This window comes from Lissotriton helveticus, chromosome 7 (assembly GCF_964261635.1).
Source record: "Lissotriton helveticus chromosome 7, aLisHel1.1, whole genome shotgun sequence".
NCBI lineage: Eukaryota > Metazoa > Chordata > Amphibia > Caudata > Salamandridae > Lissotriton > Lissotriton helveticus.
This window is the reverse complement of record NC_136068.1, coordinates 987875187-987897955: the sequence shown is the minus strand read 5'-3', so window position 1 is coordinate 987897955 and position 22769 is coordinate 987875187. Positions and strand designations below refer to the sequence as shown.

Genomic DNA, 22769 nt, shown 5'->3' with positions numbered 1-22769 from the left:
CTCCGTCCTAAGCCCTGAAAACTAGCTAATTATCCTGCACTACCCTGCCTGCAGCTCACCTGATCCCTGAACAGGTTGTCTCTGGGGGCGAGCGGCGTGAAGCGGTGTGGCATAGCCCCTCTCAGACCGCTCCTTCGGCGGGTACCGGCGACGGAGCCTGTTGCGGCCTGTGGGTCGGAGTGAAGCCCCGGCCTCAAGTGATTGGCCTAGCCGGCCTACCCCCTGCCTCCTTCGCGGTCCAATCGGGACCCGGGATTGGATTCCTCCTGTGTTACCGGCCGGGACTGCGGTGTGCGGTGTGGTGCCTTACCCTGTCTCGGGCCCCGCTACCCCCCGCTCGGTTGCTTCGCCACAGGCCGGCCGCCCTGCTGTGAGACCCTTCCGGACACGGGAACATTACCGGGCTGTCCCCCCCGCCCACCTGCGAAGCTAGCGAGACTCTGACGGTCCGCCGCGGGGACGGGAACTGAGGAGCGGGCGGCACTCACAATCCGCTGCCACCGCCGCGAGACCGACTTCGCCCTGCACAGGCTGCCAGCATTACACCGCGGATCGGCCCGACTCTGCTGATATCCGGGCGCCATCTTGTCATCACCCTGGGGCTTGGTCGAGACCCTTGAGACCTGGCACTCTCGCCTCGCCTGCCCCCGAGCCACCTGCCAGTGGCCCTGAACGCGCAGCACAGAGGGACATGCACTGACGACACGCGGACCTCAGGTACAGGGGTCCGAGGAGGGAAGGTGCGCCGAGCGCTTTGGCGCCTTCTCACAGCGCTACAGCCACAACCCTTGCCGCGCTCCAGACTGGTGCAACCAGCTCTGCAGTGACCTGGACTCCACCACCTTTCCCCCACCGCCGACTCTGCGGGCCTGGGGTCATACCTGACGGAGGAGACACCGGAGGCGCACCGACCCACCCTGCGTTGGTACTTCGCTTTGTTAGCCTGCACTGTAACTGCCAGCCCTGGGGACTTCGCTACTTCCGCCTCTACCTACCACGCGGTGGTCCTTCCATAACCACTGCCGGACAGTCGGAGGGTCTGCAGCGGACTGCTGCGCCCACTACAGCGTCACCCTGCTAACGAGATCCATGGGCAAACACAGGGACAAACCTCGGGCCCTGGGCGCTCGGACAGACGTGCAGTCCACGGGCTCTGACGACCCGCTGGCCTCCTCTAACATGGACATCATCCCGCCAATCGGTAAGGGGTCGCAGGACGCCAAGCTGGATCTGATCCTGAACGAAATACGCGCGACGCGAGAAGCGCTAGAATCACGCATGGACACCATGGCGACTGGATTGTCCCTACTGAAGGCTGACCATAGCAAGTTGGCGGATCGGGTGGCGGAGCACAAAATAGCGCTGGATGACCTAATCCCGCAGCAGACGGAACACTCCGCGAAATTGGAAAACGTGGAGAAGCAGCTGCAGCGACTATGGGATAGAGTGGACGATGCTGAAGGACGGGCCCGCCGCAACAACGTCCGCATCCTGGGCATTCCGGAAAGAAGCGAGGGGAGGGACCCCACGCGGTTTGTGGAGGATTGGCTACGGAAGCTGGTGGGCCAGAGAGACCTCACCGCCCTCTACAGTGTGGAACGGGCCCACAGGGTACCATCGAAGCCCCCGCAGCCAGGGGCACCTCCTCGCCCCCTGATCGCTCGTCTCCTCCACTTCAGAGACCGAGACACTGTCCTGCGAGCGGCAAGGGAGGAAGCACCAATACGCTTCGAGGATAAGAATGTGTCGGTCTACCCTGATTTCACTCCCACTGTGCAGCGGGCCAGGTCCAACTTCCTGGGGGTGAAACGCAATTTGCGGGACAGGAACGTGAAATATGCACTTTTGTTCCCTGCTCGGCTCAAAATCCTACATAACAACAGGTCCCATTTTTTCGACTCGCCTGAAGAGGCGGCGGAGTGGATGGAGGTCACTCTGACCCCGCCGGCGTCACAGGACCCATTCGCAGACCACCACAGTGACACCCACAGGCGCTCGCCGGACCGACGGAACAACACTCGCAGCCCCGGTCACCATTCCTCCCACGGAACATCGGCAGTAACGCATCCCCTTGGGCACCAGGCGGCTGGCCACTCGTCATCATCCCCGCAACAACGTCTAACTGAGGAGGCACTGGCCGCTCACGACGCGGGAGCACCCAGAGACAGACTCACCGACACCACCGACACCCGCACTGAGGTATCTGGTTCAGTTGACAGCTTGCAGCTCTTTCCGAAGATCACGGCACAGATGGCAGCGGAGTTCTGAGCCACGACACGATTGATCCTCACCGGGTGGTAACGTATAGCTACTCCCCTCCTTCTCATATGGTGGGTTGTATGTGTGGGGGCCCATAGTATTGTGGGCTATCCAACCCACGCAGTCCGTTCAGTGACGTTCGACGGAGGCCTACCACCCCCGGTATGCACACGAACTTGACTGACTTGTGCCCACGTTGGGCACCAAGGTTTGGCTCCTGGGTACGTTGGCTCAGGGACCCTTTTGTTCAGGGGTTACATGTTCGCGAGACACTCTCATTTTCTAGCACAACAAGACATGTGGGGTCACCCAGTTGTTTCACATTGCCGCACCGCACAGATGGTAATGGGACCTCTTAACAACTACCAATTGTGCACCTGGAACGTGCGTGGCATGGGGTCGGTGCACAAACGACACAGGATTCTTGCACAACTCAACCGCAGGGGGACACAGATTGCTTGCTTGCAAGAGACACATTTGAACGCTGCTGAAGCGGTGAAACTGCGCAAGAAATGGAGAGGGCAGCTCTTTTCTACCTCATACTCTGCATTTTCAAGGGGGGCGGCGATTTGGCTCCGTGGCTCTCTTCCCTTCCAGATGCTGGAGCAACGGATTGATCAGGAGGGTCGCTATGTGTTTGTACGGGGACTGTTGGATGGGGAGGCGGTTGTCATAGGATGTGTGTACTCACCTAACGCAAACCAGTCGGAATTTTTGTTAACTGTCAACGAGGTACTTGCAGGTTAGGCTGATCTTCGCTGGATCATCGGGGGCGATTTCAATGCTGTACTTGATGTTAGGCTAGATAGATCACACCCCCCCTTACAGGCTACCGAAAGCAGGAAACAGGCAGATGCGCTTGCGAGTTGGGCTGAGGGCTGGGATTTGGCAGATGTGTGGCGCAGCATACACCCACTGGATAGGGAATACACCTTTTTCTCCCCTCCCCACCAGCTTCACACCAGAATTGACCATGTTTTCTGCTCCCGTTCCCTTATGGCACTGATTGTCCAAACCCAACACATGGGGAAAACTCTATCGGACCACAACCCCGTGGAGATTACATGGCAGTGGGGTAGGAGGCTAGCTCCCATCCCGACTTGGCGACTGTCTCCTGATCTCCTCGAGGATTCGGTCTTCCGGTCCTCCCTGTCCGACACCATTGACACCTACTTCTCCACGAATACGAACACGGCCAGCTCCCGACAGATAGAATGGGACACTTTCAAAGTCTGTCTTAGAGGGGCTGCTATGACCACTAGGGTGGGGAGGAAACGGGAGGTGATCAGCCAACTGAAGGAGGTGGAGGGCTCACTCGCGTCCCTGGAGAACGAAGCAGCGGGCACCGGTGCTCCCTTTACACCACTGCAGGAGGCGCATATTAGGCACGCGGAGCTACTGGAAGACCTGCGGCTTATAGACTACAGGGAATACACGAATAGGCAACATACACAGGCAGACCGAGCCGGTCCCCTACTAGCCCGCATACTACGGGACTCCCCGATCAGCCACCCCGTTTTGAGGGTCCTGGACCAGTCTGGCCGCTCGGCTACCACTCAAATAGGGATTAATACGGCATTCAGGGATTATTACACCACACTGTACAGTCCCCCACAGCCCTTGTCGGAACCCGCGCTTGCGGCCTTCATGGAGGGTCTGGATCTCCCGCAACTTACTGCCAGCCAGAACAAAGACTTGAAGCGTACTATTTCAGTGGCGGAAATTAGACAGGAGATACGAACCCTTCCGAAGGGAAAGGCACCCGGCACGGATGGCCTACCGGCTGAGTTCTACGCGACATATATAGATGTCCTGGCCCCACGGTTACACACTGTTTATCTGGAGGCCCTCCGTACAACCTTTCTACCGCAATCATCCATGCAAGCACTGATCACGTCCCTCTTGAAACCGGCCAAAGATGGTCTGCAGATGACCGATTACAGACCCCTGTCCCTTCTCAATACTGATTCTAAAATATTGAGCAAGGTGCTGGCGTCGAGGCTCGTTCAGTATGTGCCACAACTGGTCCACCCGGATCAGTGTGGTTTTGTAATGGGCCGTAATACAGCCATGAACCTAAGGCGCTTAGCCCAGCTCATGCTCGGAGATAATGTGGACACGGGCTCCGAAGGCTGCATATCTCTGGACTTAAAACAAGCGTTTGATTCCTTGAGGTGGGACTATATGTTCGCCACCCTGTCAAACTTCAGGATACCGCCCGAATTTCTTGCTTGGGTCAGAGTACTGTATACCATCCCCACGGCCAGGGTGCGCACCTCCCATCAAATCTCAGGTCCCATTGCTATTGCAAGAGGCACCAGGCAGGGCTGCCCGCTCTCCCCTCTCCTCTTCGTCCTTGCCCTCGAACCATTGCTCTGTAGGCTTAGGTCGATGGCCCCCCACTATGGCATACAACGGCATGGTACGGATCACATTGTATCTGCGTATGCGGATGATATTATATTATATCTTCGAGACCTGAGGGGCGGCTTGAGTCCAGTTTCCCAGGTTTTTGAGGATTTCAGAGAGATCTCTGGCCTCACCATCAGTGAGTCTAAGTCCTATGGGTTCACCTTTGCAGCTGCAGACGGGTCGGCCCCCCTGCCTTTTGCCCCTCATACATTCCAGATGGCGGAAACCACCTTCCGATACCTTGGGATACAGATATACAGAAAGGCGGGCATGATGGTAGACGGCAACCTGGGGAGGGCCATTAGAACACTGAAATCCCAAATTCAGTTCTGGCTAACATTGCCGCTCTCAATACCCGGCAGGGTGGCAATATCCAAGATGGTGATGCTCCCCCGCCTCATCTACTACTTCACCAATCTACCATTCCTGATCCCAGCGATGACATTTAGGACCCTCGACTCCCTCCTCGCCGAACTTGTGTGGGGTCATGGCCGCAGGCGCATAAGTCTGGCCAAGTTACAGCTCCCCTCCGACTCCGGAGGCATGAGCGTACCGGACTTCAGAGCGTATAATTATGCGTGTCAGCTGCAGTGGCTAGCTTACTGGGTGGCGGGCCGTAATCTTCATGAGATTAATGTTTCAAAGGACGACCATGCTAAAGGGAGAGTGCACATCTTGCTCCTACCTGGCTCGGATCTACCTAGAAACGCCCCACCGCTTCTCAAGCTGGCGGTAACATACTGGCGGAAGGCATTAAAGTACACGTCCCCCGGGACGCCGTATGCCCCCACAGTCCCACTGCTGGGCATACCTCTAGGCTCGGGCACACTCACGGCGACCTTACTGGAGCCCTGGCATGACGCAGGTGCGACACACGTGGGTGACCTGTTTGCGGAGGGGCACCTGTTGTCTTTCGAGGACTTCAGAACCAGGCAGGGCATCCCTAGCGGCTCCTTTCTTCTGCACGCCGGACTCCGCCATTATGTCACACGGAAATGGTCGCCTGATGGGCGGGAGCCTGTTACGAACCCTCTCGTCGCAATGCTTCACCTCATGGGAACGGGGGGCCATCTGACCAGGTGGCTCACAGCTGGCATAAAAACAGGGAGGGCGCTTACACTGTCACCGCTGCGGGCGGCATGGGAAGAAGATGTTGGAAGGCCACTGAGGGACAAGGAGTGGGAGCGCATACTTCAGTTCCCCAAAAAAGTAGCTAGGAACCCCAAATACAAGTTCATCCAATTGATGTTGCTACATAGAGCCTACCTGACGCCGCACCGCATCCATATGATGTTCCCTGCGTCCAAGAGCAACTGCCCCCGATGTCATGCAGACGACGCATCACTGGTACATATGCTGTGGCAATGCCCTGAACTAGGGTATTTCTGGACCACTGTCCATGCCTCCATTGAGGAGGCGGGTGCTCTGTCCAGATCACCTACACTGGAACATACACTACTTGGGCTGGGGCCATCAACACGCACCAGAACCGTGGCGACGCGCTTCTCAGATCTGGCCTTGTTGCTGGCGAAGCGCGCCATCACGATTAGATGGAAATCGTCTAAACCACCAAACCCTGACCTATGGCGGGCAGAAGTAGTGCGCTGGGGGAAGCACTACAGAGAGAGGAACGCAGGGGCCTCCGGAAAAATCCGATCTTGCTGGATTGGTTTGCCATATTAGGGGCATTTGAGGCTGGCAATGACGAGGATGACGGAGATACCAGTGAATAGCCACTTGTGGTATCACTATGCCCTACTTTACTCTCCCATGCACTGACACTGCCTTCGGTGCACTGCGATGGGATACGGGGGACCCCGACCCATCGATCACGCTACCACACCCTACCTGTGTGTTCAACTTACAATATGTATTCATACGTTGAGAGTGACCCACTTACCGATATTTCAATTATGTGCCTATTGAGAGAGTGTCGGGTGGGATTTTCTAGGGGTGGAGGGTGGGATCGGATGTCAACGGGGTTTGTTATTTGTTACAAAATGAAAAATCGAACTCACTGTGGTTATATATATGCTCTGAGCAAATGCATGCATGTCTCACCGAGATTAACCCTGCACTCATATATATGGAAATGTATGCTTGTTACTGCTCTGCCACTATGCTAATAAACAGATTTAAAAAAAAAAAAATAGAAAACTAGAAATAACTGTACGGAAATTAAAAATGACCACACACTAACTGAAGAACATAATCCATAAAGCAGAAATCAGTGTCCCCAAACCAGGAATACATTTACTCATCTAGAACAAGAACCCACAAAACAAAGAATCACCATCAACAGGTATCTGCCAAAATTATCTAAAATCCCTATCCGCAAATCAGGTATCTTGATCTTAACCAAGAATCATCATTGAGAAACTGAAATTTGTCAGGTAAAACCAGAAATAAATAGCCATAAAAATGGAATCACCTACTTCAAATCTCACACATTTTACAATTCTCATACATCAGACTTTCTTATTTTGCAGGCAGGGTTCACTGTTCATAGATCCTGGTACAAATATTAACACACTCCACAATCAGCAGTGAGGAATCTGAAAAGAGCGAGATGACAAATCACAACCGCTTGGTCAGCCCATTCTCGGTGTGCAAGTGTAGATTAACAAGCGGATTCAAATGCAATCAGCAAATTGACTCCCGTGCTCATAGATTTGTGTCGCTGACATTCTCACAATATCATGCAAACCAAACATAGTAAAAATGCAGTTTACTAACAATTAATTTCATAGTCACAATAGGTTGGGGGGGAAAAACAATGTCATCAATTTAAAATGCGATTAGTGTGATTTAAGCTGTGGTGTAGATCAGATCTGGAAGACATCCTTGTGTAGTCAGAATCAGACTGTTTTTCCCAGGTCTACCTGAAAAAAATAAATTTACATTATGCAGATACCCATGCCATGCTTACCACGCCAATTCCCTCGAAAGCAAAGATGGCTGTGCCAAAAAATAGGGGGTAGGTCCTCCATCCTGAGACGTACGGCAGGTGGCTGACATCTGGAATATCCTGGGTGAAGACAGATTAGAGGGATTTGTAAAACAAGAAATGGGAAGTACCAAAAATGCAAACAGTCGATAGGAAAAGAGAAGCTTTTATAAAAACAAGCATTGAAAATGCAATAGGTCTCGCCTTTGATTAAGTTAAAGCCATTTGCTTTGCTAATGGTATTGTACAGCAAAGCAAATGGCTTTAACTTAATAAAAGGCGAGACCTATTGCATTTTCTATGCTTGTTTTTTCTTCCCTTAGGGACCCAGCGCACTCTAAACACTGAAGCAGAGGAGTTAGCTAGGCTCAGAGAGATGGCAGAGGACACTTCCCACTTGGCAAAGCAGTAGCGGTCATTAGTTAAGCAAGTGCAATGTCACCATGGCACACTTAGGGGCCGATTAGGATGGCGGACGGACTTGCGTCCGTCCGCCACCCCTGAGTAGGAGGGACCGTCCGCATGGGCAGCGGCGGTCCCTCCATGGCAATTAGGATGTGACCGCCAGGGTGGCGGTCACATCCTCTATTTTTAACATTGCGGCGGGTGCAGCTTCAAGCTGCACCCGCCGCAATGTTAAAAATACATGTGTTGCATTTACACGCACAAAGCGGCAGGCACCGCACGGTGCCTGCTGCTTTGTGTACGCAAATGCAGGGGGGTACCATAGGTACCCCCCATGTGCACCCCCCACCCCCCATTCACCCAGGGGGCCCGCAACGGGCCCCCAAAGTGAATGTCCGTATGCTTTTCCATGGCGGAAAAGCCGCCGTGGAAAAGCATATTTACACAAACATCATAATATGGCGGACGGTGTCTCATAGACACCGCCTGCCATGTTATAGCTTTTCCGCCGCGGTCGGAAGCCGACCGCGGCGGAAAAGCGGCGGACGGAATTCCAGACCCACCAGCCATCCTAATTTGGCGGTGGGTCTTCGGAGTCTCCGCCGCGGTTTTTCCGCATCCTCCAGGCCGGCGGACACTTCCGCCGGCCCGGAGGATGCGGAAAAACCGCCATCCTAATGAGCCCCATAATGTGGATTATGAGCGATAGAAAAAGTACCCCTGAAATGATCTCCTAAGCTCTACCCTTCCCACGCCCTATGTTCTTGCAATAAAGTTTGAGTGCAGGAGGCCCATCTTCAAAACATTTTGCTTAGGGGAGTTCTGAGCAAAAAAGTTTGAAGACATCTACTCTGGCTGCAAATCGAAACGAAGGAGTCTTGTGTTTGAGATGGATCGGCTCTGGTCGCGATCACGGGACTTCGGTGAAGAAGGAGGCGCTGGCATGACAAGATCAGAGCTCTAAACCTCAGCCCCCGCCACAGACCAAAAGTGAGCTCTACGCATGACGCACATCATTTACAAACTCCAGAATGACGTCTAAATGAAAACCTGAACATACGTTTAACATGTGTAAATAGATAGCTTTATTATTCCTTAGACAAAATGTTATTTCCTTGGTCGCACCGCAGGCAATGCAGTGTGGGAGGATAGAGGGGGTGGGAGGGGTGATGAGATGGGGCATCATAAGGTCATTGATTATTTCTCTCGGTCCATCAAACTATCTGAAGGATTTGTACTCATGATATGAAAAAAAGGGACTCAAGAAGGAACTACCACTAAACAGAACAAGGCCTGTAGGCTTCATTTTCCGCACTCTGCAGCCACTGGACTTGGCTTCTCTAGTCTATGTATTAAAACCAGGATCCATCATGAGGGTCTAGATGGAGGGGGCATAAGAACCCAGTATTTTTCAAGTTGTTCATTGCACTATATGACATCTGGGAATCAGCATGTAACCCTCGTTATAAGGGGTTGGTAAAACCACTGGGTCTTGTTTGTCCGGTGCAACAAAGGGAAGGATATGGAGAGAGGAATTTGTGGATGTGCATAAGATGCTGCATAGATAGAAGCGGCCTAAAGAGGGGTGAGTGTTAGCGAGACAACCTGGTGTCCTGGTACATATTGATGCTTGGACACCGGCTTATTTACTATATGCGAGTGTCTTTTGTTAGATGCATTCAGACAGAGCTACGGCTTTATTTAACTATAGGGTCTTGATTAGTGAAGACGCAGATGGCTGGGGCCGCCTGGTTGTGACACAGTGAAGAATTTCACACAAGGCTTAGTGGGTTCGGACAAATCATTGGTGAACTATTGTTACAATGGATGACCCCTACTAGGCTGATCCCTTTTGGTCCACCCCTTCCCGGTATGAGGAGGGGGGTGGTAAGGGGACATGGCAGGGAAGTCGATAAATGGTGGAGTCTTGCAAGGTGTGTTTGCTCCAAATTCCCCCTCCCCGGTATGCGTAGAGGGCGTGGTAAGGGGACAAGGCAGGAAGGTCGATAAAATGTGGAGTTTCACAAGGGGGGGTTTGTTCCAAGGCCATTCTGTTTCTCTCTCTTCTATGTTAGGAGGGTAGTAGGGAATTGGGGGTTCTTTCCACCTTTTTTTTACTTTTTCACTTTTTGCGGGGGGTAGAGCTAGGAAGGGTAATATGTAGATTATATTTTCTTCTCCAAAAACGTGACCTTGAATTGCCATATATGGATATGCCATCAAAAATAGGGGTGGGCACTGGGTGGGAAGCAAACTAGGTAAAATTTGTCAGATGTGTTGTCTGGATAAGAGAGAAGGCAGAAAGGCATTCATGGGGTGTTTGCTGGCCAAGTATATCTGAGCCTGTTAGTTTGGGAAGGGTAGTTTGGCGTGAGGCAAGTCAACCGGTGCAAGATGGTTGGGATGGGTAAATGTGTGAATGAAATGGGGATCTTGACCAGAAATGTTAACGGGCTTCATCCTTGGAAGAAGCAGGTGATCAGTAGATATCTGCAGGACAGCCACGCCCAGATTATAATTTTGCAAGAAACTCACCTAACCGCATCAGAGTGCAAGGCACTTTTTAGTGGTCAGGTGTGGGAGCACAAGGTCTTGAGCTCTGCTCAATCACTGGCTACTAAGGGAGTTTCAATTACCATTAGGGAACCTGACAGCTGCACTAGACCGTTTTCATCTAAAAGTAGAATTAAAACCTTGGAGCAACCACTTCCCACGAAACCCTCCATGGCTTACGAGAGCTCAGCCTGCTTCCTGGCCAACAGCTGGGTGCCTCTGCTGGTTTGTTCGATTACGCAGCAATAAACATGTATCTAAACCAGCAAAAGCTATTCCTTCTTAGCTGTAGGAGATACACACGTAACAAATGTTTGTTGTGAATAATGACAACTGGTGAAGTTTAAATTCTGAAAATATCAGAAAGGGAATTTAACGTCACTGAACCTGCAAAGTCTACTCTCGCTTGCACAGCTGTTGGCGAGAAAACAGGCTGTGCTCACGCAAACCACACTCTCAATTACACGGACTGCGCCTCTAGAGCAGGTTTCCCCCATTTTACACTCTTATAGCGCTTAGCAGATTCCTGGTTTCCGCGCCCTTATAGACCTTCCTCCACGTTTTACATCCCACTGAGAGCAGCAGTAGAGGGGTCGGCTTCTGGTGAGTGGGATCACCAGGTGCCTATTATTTATTCTAGTGCTGTTCTGCCCCTCTGTAGTTTTGTTGAAGCGCTACACAGCGAGGGACATCAGTGAATCCCCAGAGAGGAGCGGGTTGCCTCAGGGCAGAGGAGAGGATCCTGGAGAGCAGGGGCTCTGTCCTGGTGCCGCCTTCGAGGAAATCTGTACCCTGGGGCTTCCGGTTGTGTCGGTTTTGTTCCTCGGCACATCAGGGGGTACAGGGCCAGTGACAACCACGTGCTGCCAACTCCCACTGACAGGACCAGAGCGGAGGACTACAAGCGATACGCGCACCCGAACGCCACGCCTCCAGCCGTGTAAAGACGTTCCTGTCACCTACAACCAACTCTGGGTAGGGAGAGTGAGTGGAGACTACACAAGCACGTCTAGGCCTCGCCCGGGTAGGAAGCGACTGACAAATGGTGCAATAAAATGTTTACTTTGGATTGGTCATTCGTTGGAAGCAGTGGTCGAAGTGGGGAAGTCAAGTACAGCTGCAGAGCAGGGCTGAACATGAGCACCTGTGCACTCATGAATCCGAGCACGCACGGCCGGTTGGAGTGACCGCAGCAGCGTGGTGAATGCACTATTTAGAACAAGATGGCGTCGAACTGTCCACAGTCCGTACGGACAAGCGCATGCAGTCTGCTTTGGACAGACGGCGAGAGCAGCCATCTTTGACCATGCAGACGTAAGCCCACGGGGAGAATTGATTCTAAAAGGTCCTCTCCATGACGAAAGCAGCGCATGCGCTGCTTTCACCAGGCGAGACCTAAAAACAGAATATCTACTGTTGCCGAGTAGCGTTAGCCCACATCAAAGTGCAGTAAAGTTCAGTGACTGACAATTGTGTATTATATGGAAACAAACACAATTGTATTAACACTACCAATACTGCCTCCTAGAGAAAATAGTGTAGAAGACATGCAACATTACAGCTGGTAGGACACACATAATGTGTAGCCCCTTTTAAACTCTCTGCATCCCAGATACGGTTTAAAACCGGACTCACTGAACTCACTCAGTCTCGTTCTATGCTAAAAAAGTGGTGCCTCTTAAGCACCTCTTTCCAACAGTAACAGCCTACCAACCAGTATTACACAATAGGTATTTATTAAGCCGGTAGGTGTTTCTCTACAAGACTCTTTGAGATTCAAGGCATAAGACCTTTAAAAAGGATCCAGAATGTTTGGGCCTCCACTAAATGGTGACTACATTAAAATAACTTGTTTTATGCACGTTGAGATATAAACAGGATATGGTGTTAATAGGGAAACTTAACATGCTAATAATAAAGAATTATAGTCTCTTTCCATCTTCTTCAAAATATTTATACCTGTGAATGGATTTGTGTTCCCAGCTGGAGAAAAAAGTCTTATGGATATTAAAACTGTCTGGGAACAATTATCTTCTATTGAATGCCTGAATAAAGCAATGAATCGGTGCACAATGACTTGTTAACTATGGTGAAGCTTCAGGAGTAAAGCTGCTTTCTACATGCAGTATTCTTCATACATTCTATTGATACATTTGAGAAGAAAGCTTTTCCTGGTTATAAGTTTACATATCACACAGGAGATAGTTGCCGGTGTCTCAATTCCATAACAACTGGGAAAACTCTGGGTGAATAATAACATTAATTTCAGCCACCCTGTAATAGTAGCAGGGACTGCCTATCACTAGCCTTACCAAGAGGGTTTTTAACAGAATCGACTACTGGTTCAACTTTTAAAATAACTGCATGTAGTGCTGCTAAAAAGGGACAGCATTGTGTGGGTTTGTAAGCCTAGAAGCAGCGCAGCTATTTTTTTTCCTTGAAAACACACCAAATGAAGTCATGTGATAGCTCTGCGTTGTACTAATATGGAAAGGGAACAGCAATTGGGAATATTGTTCTATTTTGTTGTTTAAAACCAGCCAGCTTAAACATATCGTGACCAGTGACCTGCTTATTAACATTTAGCACCAGACATCAAAGACTGGATAGGGCATGTTGAACATTTGCTAATAAGATATTCAAATACCCAAATGTGCACCAACAGAAGTGTGTGACCGAGTGAGCTACTCTCAGACTGAACCTATACAGATGAGAAGAATGCAAACAAAGATCTATGAATACATAAGGCACACATTATGAGATGTGGGCTTAAGGCTAATCACTCTTCGCCCAAACAGAATAGTAAAGATGCACAGAGCCAGCCATCAAGTGTATGATTCAATGTGCAAGATGTGCTTTCTCAACATAACAGCCTCTTTACATCCTATTGTTGATCGAGTCTGGGCACTGCATCTTGGGTTAACCCATGTCCAGTGGGGACAAGTGGTACAATAAGGACAGTGGGATCTAAAGGATAGGTGCCTGTTCATACAGGAAGCTTCGTCAAATGTGAAGTCGTGGTCAAGTAGGAGGGAGGGCGCTTTATCCACTAAGGATAATAATGGAAGTGGGTTGTCGAAGGAGGTGTTCCGTTCTACATGGAGATCCAGTAGAGAGCTGCCAACTAGCATGATTTGGTTGGGTGTTCTTAATTATTGGTGAAGGCGCGGCCTATTAGGAAGGTTCCGTTTATTAGGGTGTGGTCTTGTTACAGTAGGGCTCTTACCCTGACGATGAACTGGTAGATAATCACAAGGCTGCCCAGCATGGCGATGTTCCCCACCATGGAGAGCATCGCTAGGTACTTGAGGTTCTTGATGAAGACCAGGAGGATGAGGAAGGGCAAGAAGGACAGCATGTAGAACCTTGAATCCATGGAGTATGTCAGCACCACAGTCTCATTCAAGTTGCAGTTATTGGTTGTGCCAGAGGAGGCTTCCACCACCTACACAAAAAGAAAACGAAGGTGAAAATCAACTGAGTAACTCCTCGGCTTGTCTCCCAGAAAAAATGCCCCAGCCCAGCCGGCTTTGAGCTCTATTCTTTTGATGCAAAAAGATACAGGGCTGATCATTTGTCTTTGAATTTATCTTTTGTGCAAGTATCCAAAAAGTAGTTGTCTTAAAATAAAACATCATAATTGCTATTACTTTGAGTCTCCAGCCAATTCCATAAATAATTTGGCATCTGTGCCCAATATAACAGAATATCAGTGGAATTAAAGACAGATCCCCCCTCGGGATGATTCGCTGCGCCTTACAAATGACCCAAAAAAATATATATATACATAGTAGTTGAAGGAACGTCAAATGGTGTTTGAAAACACAAACATAGTGACCCACGTGTCAGTGCTAACATGTTTGTTTTTCATTCGTGTAGAGAACATTATAAGAAATATTAAGAAAAATCCTAGCAGAGGATAAAAAGATGGACAGACTGTGCATAAGAGAGTAGCAGAGGATACAAAGATAGACCGACTGTGCAAAAGAGGGTAGCAGGGGATAGAAAGACCAACTGACTGCATTAGAGTAAAGCAGAGAGGGTAGGGAACAGGAAGGGTGCTAAGGCTATGGGACAGAAAGAGGGATAGTGAAATGGAAAGCTGTTTTGGCATAACAGATTGAATCACTGTTGTCAGTGATGACAAAAAACAACAAGCAAGCCAGTATTATCAGTACTTGTTAATTATCTGTTTTGAAACAAAGTTAAACAGACACAAATGGTGGGGTACACTCCATTTTGTGTCTAGCCTGTTGACACGATGTAACATGTGATAACTATTTCTGCTGCCTCTATTTTCTACTTGGATGCTGCAAAGTATTTCTTCTCCATCTTTTCGTAGAAGTATCTTTTCTTCGCGGTTAGCTTTAGAAAGCATGTTTCTCGAATTATTTTTGCATTTGGTTGATGCAAGAGAAGTTCACAGTTTCTCTTTCTCCAGTGGTGCAGATATTGTCCACTCCGGTGTTCATCCTCTGTTCATTACAATGTCTAGTGCTTGGGCACTCAACTTGTATGTTATAAGCACCTCTCTCTGTTGTGCATTGACAGAGGTGGGGCAAGCTGAGATGCTGTACCTCATCTACAGGGATCTGGAACAGTCCAGCGTGGTGTTCATCTCTAGCTGGTCTTTTCAGCAGCAGGTAATCCTTTACTATTTAAGTGTGTGTGCTACAGTGCTTATACTGGCGCGACATTTGTAAGATGTTTAACTTAGGGAGACGCAGCAAGTGCCAGACAGGACCTGACAAAGCAGAGGCAGATAAGTGAGCACACAGGAAGGCTGCATGAGAGCAGACAATAGGGATGAGAATCAAAGGACAAAGAAAAATCAGAGGCAAGGGAAGCAAGTGAGGACTCACTAATTAGGTATGTTATTGGGTTCAAATCTCATGACATCGAGAACAGTCTCATGCATTTGGATGAGAGTCTTGCGTGTTAGATCAAAGTCTCAGTAATCGAGTGTGTCTCACCCCTGCAATACAGTTTCCCTCGTTTATTTTTAATTATCACTTACTGTAGCAAAACCTCATTCCTTTGGTGTGAGTTCCAAACCTTGGTGAACAGTCTGGTATAATCATTCATGGCCCACAAGTCTCATGGATGGTGGGTCTAACAAATGCGGTGGAGTCTTACACATTAGTGAACAGTCTCAATCATTTGGTGTCAATCCGATGTCTTGGAGTGAGGTCATTCACTGGGTGGGAGTCTGGTTTTGGGGTCACATCCTCACTCCTGGCTCTTTACAATGATCCAGGGACTTTAAACATGTCCTATCAGAAACAATGGTCCAGCCCCCCCTCAAATCTCATGTATGACCTTGAGATCTTTTTGGCGGCCATGCTTTTGGCCCGTGTGGCCATGAGTTTACATTTGAAGAGAGAAGGAGACAAGAAATGTTATTGCCAGAGGCAGAATTTCGAAAAGACCTTTTCGCTTGAAGCCATCAATGTACAAAGGTGGGGTGTATCCTCAGAAACTGAGTGCAACTACACATACTATTAGTGCCTTGCGTTAATGATTGGAACTCCTAACTAGGGTGAAACAGAAGGGCTACAATCACAAGAGACAGAAAGGAAACTGAGTGGGCACAGAAGAAGTAAGAAAAAGATATTTAGGTAACAACAAAGATAATGAAAAGAGGCAGAGGAGAACACAGAATGGGGAGAATGTTGACAACGCAGTTGGGGAAAAGAGTAGAGCGTAGATTAAAAATAAGCTACAGGGCAATCATCATCAGGAAACTGCTTTTCGATGGAAGCAAAAATATGCAGTAAGACATCAGCCCAAATCCTAGAGGCTGAATGTCTAGTTTCCAGCCCAGGAAAGTATGTGTGTGTGTGTGTGAGAGTTGGGGGGGGGGGGAGGAGTGGTGGGTCAGGCTCTGCGACAGCCAAAATACACAAGTTAAGGTGATCACAAACGTTACAGAACAGTTAGCCCAGCACACTTTTAAAAGCCAAACAGTTATCAACTTTATAATACAAATATTGCACAAAGAATCGATGTTATGTTTTTCTTATTGTACTTCATCCTTTATTTATTTATTTTTTTTTTTAAACGTTGCAACCGCCAACGCATTTCGTCCACAAACGGACAACTTCAGGGCTCACAGCATGTTTTTATGATGCGCTTTCATATGACCGTATTTTTGACCAGTTAATCTGCAATAGATCTGTTATTTTTTCTTTTTTTTCTTTTTATATTTCTCTCTTCACGCCAAGTAATTTATAATGTTGAATTGTATAGCCAAAATAAAGTCACGATACGTTCTCTACACATAGATAGTGCGATGAAAAGGGCATCTCTATGTGTAGAGAACGTATCGCGACTTTATCTTGGCTACAAAATTAAACATTGTAAATTACTTGGCGTGAAGAGAGAAATATAAAATATAATAGTGTCATACCCTTTAGAAGTGCTAAATACTGTGCCCCTCTATGTCTAGCAGACACAGTATCAAAGCGGAAATCTCAAGAGGACACAGCCTCGTGACCCAAAGAAAACGTCTTGAAACAAAAACAACTTGTAAGCATCCAAGCCCAACACTAGATGGCACACTTATGCAAAGCATGTGTATCTACAGCACACATGCCTCAAACATATTCAATATTTCATGGCATACTTAATGCAATTTTGGAGACCTCTTCTAGAAATCTGTATTCAATTTTGGAGACTTATGTATAGTTTATGCTCAGTTCTACATGTGTCACCTGGAAAACTGTACTGTATTCCGGAGGGAGGGGGCAAGTGGAATATTGTATTCAGTTCTAGAGGGCTCCTCTGTAGAGGCTTCCTCCCGATTGTCTTGTTCAGTCCTGGAAGTCACATTTGGAGTGCTGTGTCAATTTTTATTTCTAGAGGTCTCATCTGATCTACTGCTACTACTTGTAAGACACAGAGCTTTATAATTGTGTACAGATCAGGAGGCCTCATCTGGAGAGTTGTATCTAGTTTTGGAGTCCTTATCTACAGTGATGTGAGCAATTAATGAGACCTCATCTTTAATGTTGTGTCCAGTTCTAGAGCAGTGAATCCTGTTCTGGTGGTTGGGACTGTTACAGATGGGCCAGTTCCAGAGGAGGACATGCTTAGAGTGCTCTGTTCACTTCTGACACCTTCACTGGGTGTAATATTTTGTGAATGAGACCAAGAGGGACCAGTTCCTCCAGAAGTGACTTTCAAAAACGTATGCGGGTTCGACCTGTCAATGTTTACTAAAGAAATAAATGTTACTGGGAACACAAAACAATTCGAGGCTGCACAAAGTGTCAAAATAGAGGCCATGGATGATGCTCAGGCAACAGTGAGATCGACAGTCACAGGAAACGATGTGCACACCACACCTTGCACTGGACTGAAACTCTTTTTAAGGAACAAAGAGGTCATTAGGATTTGGTGAAACTGGACTTGCATTTATTCTCTGAAACATAAACTGTGTTCTCCCCGGCTCATCCCACCCACCTTTGTTCCTGGATAACATGCAACACGTTCCATCCATCTCATCCTACCTGCTTTATGTTATCAGCCAGGAACACAAAGTACACACAGCAGAATCCCAGCTGGGTGAGGATCAGGAAAAATGAAACTGCACGTCTAGAACATAATGAGGAGAAAAGGAAAAGGTACTTACTAATAATTAAAGTTCTCCATTATAGTGACCGTCTTAAATTAATGAACACTAGAAAAATTCTACTTCTATGCCGGGTCATTAACATACTCAAGGTGAACGTGTTCCAACAGTATAGGAGAATAGTAAAACATTGCATAGTTATTTCAGTCACTTTTCAACAAAATCCTATTACATTCAAATTTAAAGTAAACGCTAAAGGAACTTTCAATGCAACAACCCGACTACAAATCCTTTTACGAAAATGAAAAAGTAGGACATGGAGTTCTGACTGCAGAAATCCTACTTCAACTAATTTAGAATATAGAGAAAGCAGGAAATAGTATTTTATGCACTACTAACACAGGATAATTTTACAAAGTCACTTAAGAGTTTCAAGGAGCTCCATTTTCCGAGAAGGTCAAACATGGTTGGTTTGGTTAGTTCATTTTGACAATGAGCTCAGAATAGGCATTTAAGTGACTAATTACAAGATATGCAACAGGTGAAGAATAAACCACGAGCAGAGAAGAAAGAGGATAACTGGAAACGATTTAATTGTAGTTCAGTGAAGTGTATTCTTCAAGGTATTTTTGCCTGGATTAAAGCAGGCACAGTGGAAGAATACAAAATGCCTGCTAAAATCCACGCAATAATACCTGGCAAACAGGAGAACGGATTACCATGTTGCAGCTCTGTTTTGCTGTAAATAGGGAAGACTTGTGTAAGATGAACCCCTTCATTTGCCCGTCAGCTGTGATGCATGAAACTGTCCATTCAGTTAGTGATGGTTTTCAAGGGACTAAACCAGTACAGATTCCCCCAAAGTTACTCCATAACATTTTTATTTCGGAAATGCCTTCAAGATAAACCTAACAGCTTGTTTAAGTAGTGAGAGCTCTTCTGGGTGGATAGGTACAGTAGCAAAAAAGGGTAAAAGAAATGTCTTATTCATGTAAATCTAAAATGACTTTCCAAAGGAAGAAAGTTTGGAATACGGTTCCAGATTTGAGTATCCATAAGACTTGAATCTCAGTCACACATTTTCATCAAGAAAACCCATTGAGTTGTGAAATGCTGAAAGTCAATCAAATGCACAGATTCAAATGAGAGGATAATTCATTTTGAAAGGACCGCAGCGAATTCCCCCCAAAAAACAGTCATCTCAAATCTTTATTTGGGTGAATCAACACCTTAACAATAACAATTCTTACAGTAGGATTAAATATACACTTTTTAAAAAGGTTAGATCCAGTCAATACACTAACACATTAATAAACACATCGTTTTTTTTATACTGTTAAAAATGTATTCAACACATGTACTTGTCTTTCCAATCATTTTGTGCTCATGAAATTCACTGCATGGGCTATGGTAAGTACTTCTAAACTTTTTAAGTTAGGACTTGGGGAGAATCTCCTTTCAGAGCAAAAAGTAGGATAGCTGCGCATAGAGATATTAAGTCAACTCTAAAGCAAGAAAATCAACTTGCATTCAGTGACTCCAGCATTACCTCCTGTTGCCCATGAATATTGACTTGTTTTTTTAGTTTTCCTAAGAGCAGATGATCTGCTTGGAGAGAAATTAAATACATATGCCATACTCTCAAATCAGTGTATTGCTAAACATAACATATACAATATTCAAACCAAATTCACATAATATCGATTCCTTGCTTGATTATTCATACTCCCTTTTGCATTGCAGACTATTTCAAAGCCTAAAACATATTTTTAAAAAGCCGCACCTATTCGCAAATTCATCCTTTACATCCCTACAGACAGCCATACCTGAGCAGGTGACGTACTGTTTGTTAAGCTAAACACAGTCTAAACACAAATGACTTTGGCTTTGTCCAACCAACATTTTTGCAAAATACTTACTTACACATTAAATAGCAGTTCTGTAGTTGCTACGGAGTGCTGTTCATATTATCAATAGACACCAATCATAAGGATTTCCCTTTCTACTTATTTTGATGGTCTTGCTGGCTTCCCCCCATACCAATATTATTTTTCATAGCAGCCAACTATATCTCCAAACTGTTTTCCCCTTCTGGCCAAACATATTTAAACTTTTCCAACTAATACAACAGTTTATCGTAGTTATATTCATTAGTATTTGATTGACTGGAATTATGTTTCTAAAGCTCTCAATGTGTGCTGGGAGCAAACAGATTCAATCTATAATAATAGTATTACGGCATAATACAGATTATTTATTTTTATTTATTTATTACATTTATATGGCGCAACAGCTACCCTGAGGGTTTCCCGGCGCCTTGGATCTGAGTTAGGCTTGATAAGATGGAAAGTTACAAATAGGAGTGTGGGCATTATTTTGAATTTGAGGGGCACCAACATTTAGTTTGATATGTCTTGGCTTTTCCAATGTTTGTAATTAAGCTAACAAGCAGAGGACTAGCACACACAACTGCTGAAACTCTCCATTTCCTTTTACACGCTTTGCAAAGTTCCCCATTGCCAATCTTGACTAAAACCTAAGTGTCAAAATGAGAACTGTATTGCTGTTAATAGTCCCTGAGCAATTAACATGGGCAAAGGCCTTCATATAGTTGAAGAAACTGATACACAACATCTGATCGTTTTGCATGCAGAAGCTCTCAAAGCTATAGTGTAGGAAGCTGGCTCTGTATGTGGTATACCACTACGTGGTTATACCATGCAGAGTCCAGAAATTCCCCCAAGAAGTGTATAGGGCTCAAGGCAAACCCAAAGTGCTCCATTTGTGGTAGTGTGGTCGAGCAGCCTTAGGCCTAACACAGAGTAGGGTAAGACCTTGGTTGTACACAAAAAGCCCAATAATTGACACACAAAACCACATTTTTAAAAACACGTTTTGCTTGAGATTTATTTTAAGACCTACATCTTCGCAAAAAGGTAAGTAAATTTTTAGACATAAATTCGTTTCTCTTTCAAGATGGTGGGGAGTAAAAGATATGCTTCACCTCGCCTCCTACACCTTCGGGGTGGTGCTGGAAGAGGTTGGCACACCTCCTATTCTTCCTAGCTTTTCCCGTCAGTTTTCTCACCCAAAGTGGGGATCTAGACCGAGGGCTGCCATCTGCTGCTAACAGTGGATGCTGGGGTCGCATTCCCTCTCGAGCACTGTGCCCATCCTGGGGGAGGAGGCGTGACACCTATGCCCAGGATGTGCTTTGCTTCTGGTCGCAAAGAGCGAGGGCTCTTGGTCCAGAAACATGTCTGGTGGTGGCAGGCTCCCTAAAGCCAGTCTGTGACCACACATGGGTCGGTAGGTTTTCAGGGGGCACCTTTGAGTTGCTCTCGGAGTACATGTTGCAATGAATTCCACGCTGGCATCAGTGTGGGTTTATTGAGAGAAGTAGTTTGGTACCAAATCCTCCTGTGTTCAGAGAAGCCATCATGGTGCTGTGGAACTTCAGTTGTCGAGTTTCCAGCCCATGTACTCTCTATGGCTTTCCCGGCCGGTACTTACAATATCTAAGAATAGACTTAAATATTGTAGGGGCATATCTGCTAATGCAGATATGCCCACACCAGTGACATAGTGCACCCTACCTTAGGGCTGTAATGCCTGTTAGAGGGTCGACTTACCTAACCTTAGGCAGTGCTAGTGGGCATGGCACACAAGCAGTGTGCCATGTTGACTGTTTTGGCTGCTGTGGCAGTCTGCAAGGCCAAGGTGAGGGTTTCCTATGGGACCCTCTTCAGTCACCAGGTACCATTTACTAGGGACTTACAGTGGGCCTGAAGGCCCAATTGTGTAACAGTTTTAGGGAGGAAGCACTGGCACAGGGGACCTGGTTGGCAGGGACCCTGTGCACTACAATCAAAACTACAAGTTCCAGGAAAAAAGTGGGGGACCAGCCATGTTAAAAAAGGCACTTTCTCACATATAGCCATATAGTAGATATATACTGCATACTCTCACAGCCCACCCTAAATCTAGCTTGTTCAATTTACTGTGTTTGGTTATCAACCTCCGCTTTGTGACACCACCCAGCAGGAGTTTACATAAATCTTCACCTCCATATCTTGTTGAACAATATTTACGTACTGCCTGGATCACTTATGTCACTCTTCTAATGCAAGGTGTGTAGTACAGAGGATCGGATATTCGACACAAATTCATTACAGCAATAAAAAGTGGGATGAGTTGTTCCACCTCATGCCAAATGACCTTGGGTCACATATTCAAATGTTCCAACTTGGGTCATATTTTCAATTCTATGTCAGGACCGGAGGCGAGGATTATGCTCAACATTCTTTATTATCCATACTCCAGCAGCTTCAACTTAATCACAAAAAACTTCAAATCCCATGATCCCCTCAGTTCAGGAGCCATCCATAGTCCACCAATCAGCAGTTCCTATGATCTACAAGGGCATGCTGCTGCCAACACCATTCCTCTTTCTTTTCCCGCTCTCCAGCAGAGATAAGTGCTATTATTAGAATTTGTGGTTATTTGCGCGTTTTCTGCCTGCGTGATCTCTAGTTGTTAAAGCGTATCTGTTTTGTTCACCGTATTGTCTGTTCGGGGCCGTGGGAGGTCTTCGCTCCACTCGCGGCCCCGCTTGAGGTG

At 47.1% G+C, this 22769-nt stretch overlaps 1 protein-coding gene across 1 annotated transcript in view; it reads right to left on the bottom strand.

Annotated features, from left to right (window-relative positions):
* The window catches only part of LOC144769497 (proton-coupled amino acid transporter 1-like), a 469650-nt gene that overhangs the window by 141400 nt on the left and 305481 nt on the right, over positions 1–22769 (bottom strand). Inside the window, exons 6-8 of the mRNA XM_078653627.1 lie at positions 18088–18172; positions 13803–14021; positions 7601–7699 (exon numbers count right to left, since the gene is read on the bottom strand). Coding sequence (XP_078509753.1) covers positions 7601–7699; positions 13803–14021; positions 18088–18172 — 403 coding nt within the window. The remainder of the gene's footprint in view (positions 1–7600; positions 7700–13802; positions 14022–18087; positions 18173–22769) is intronic.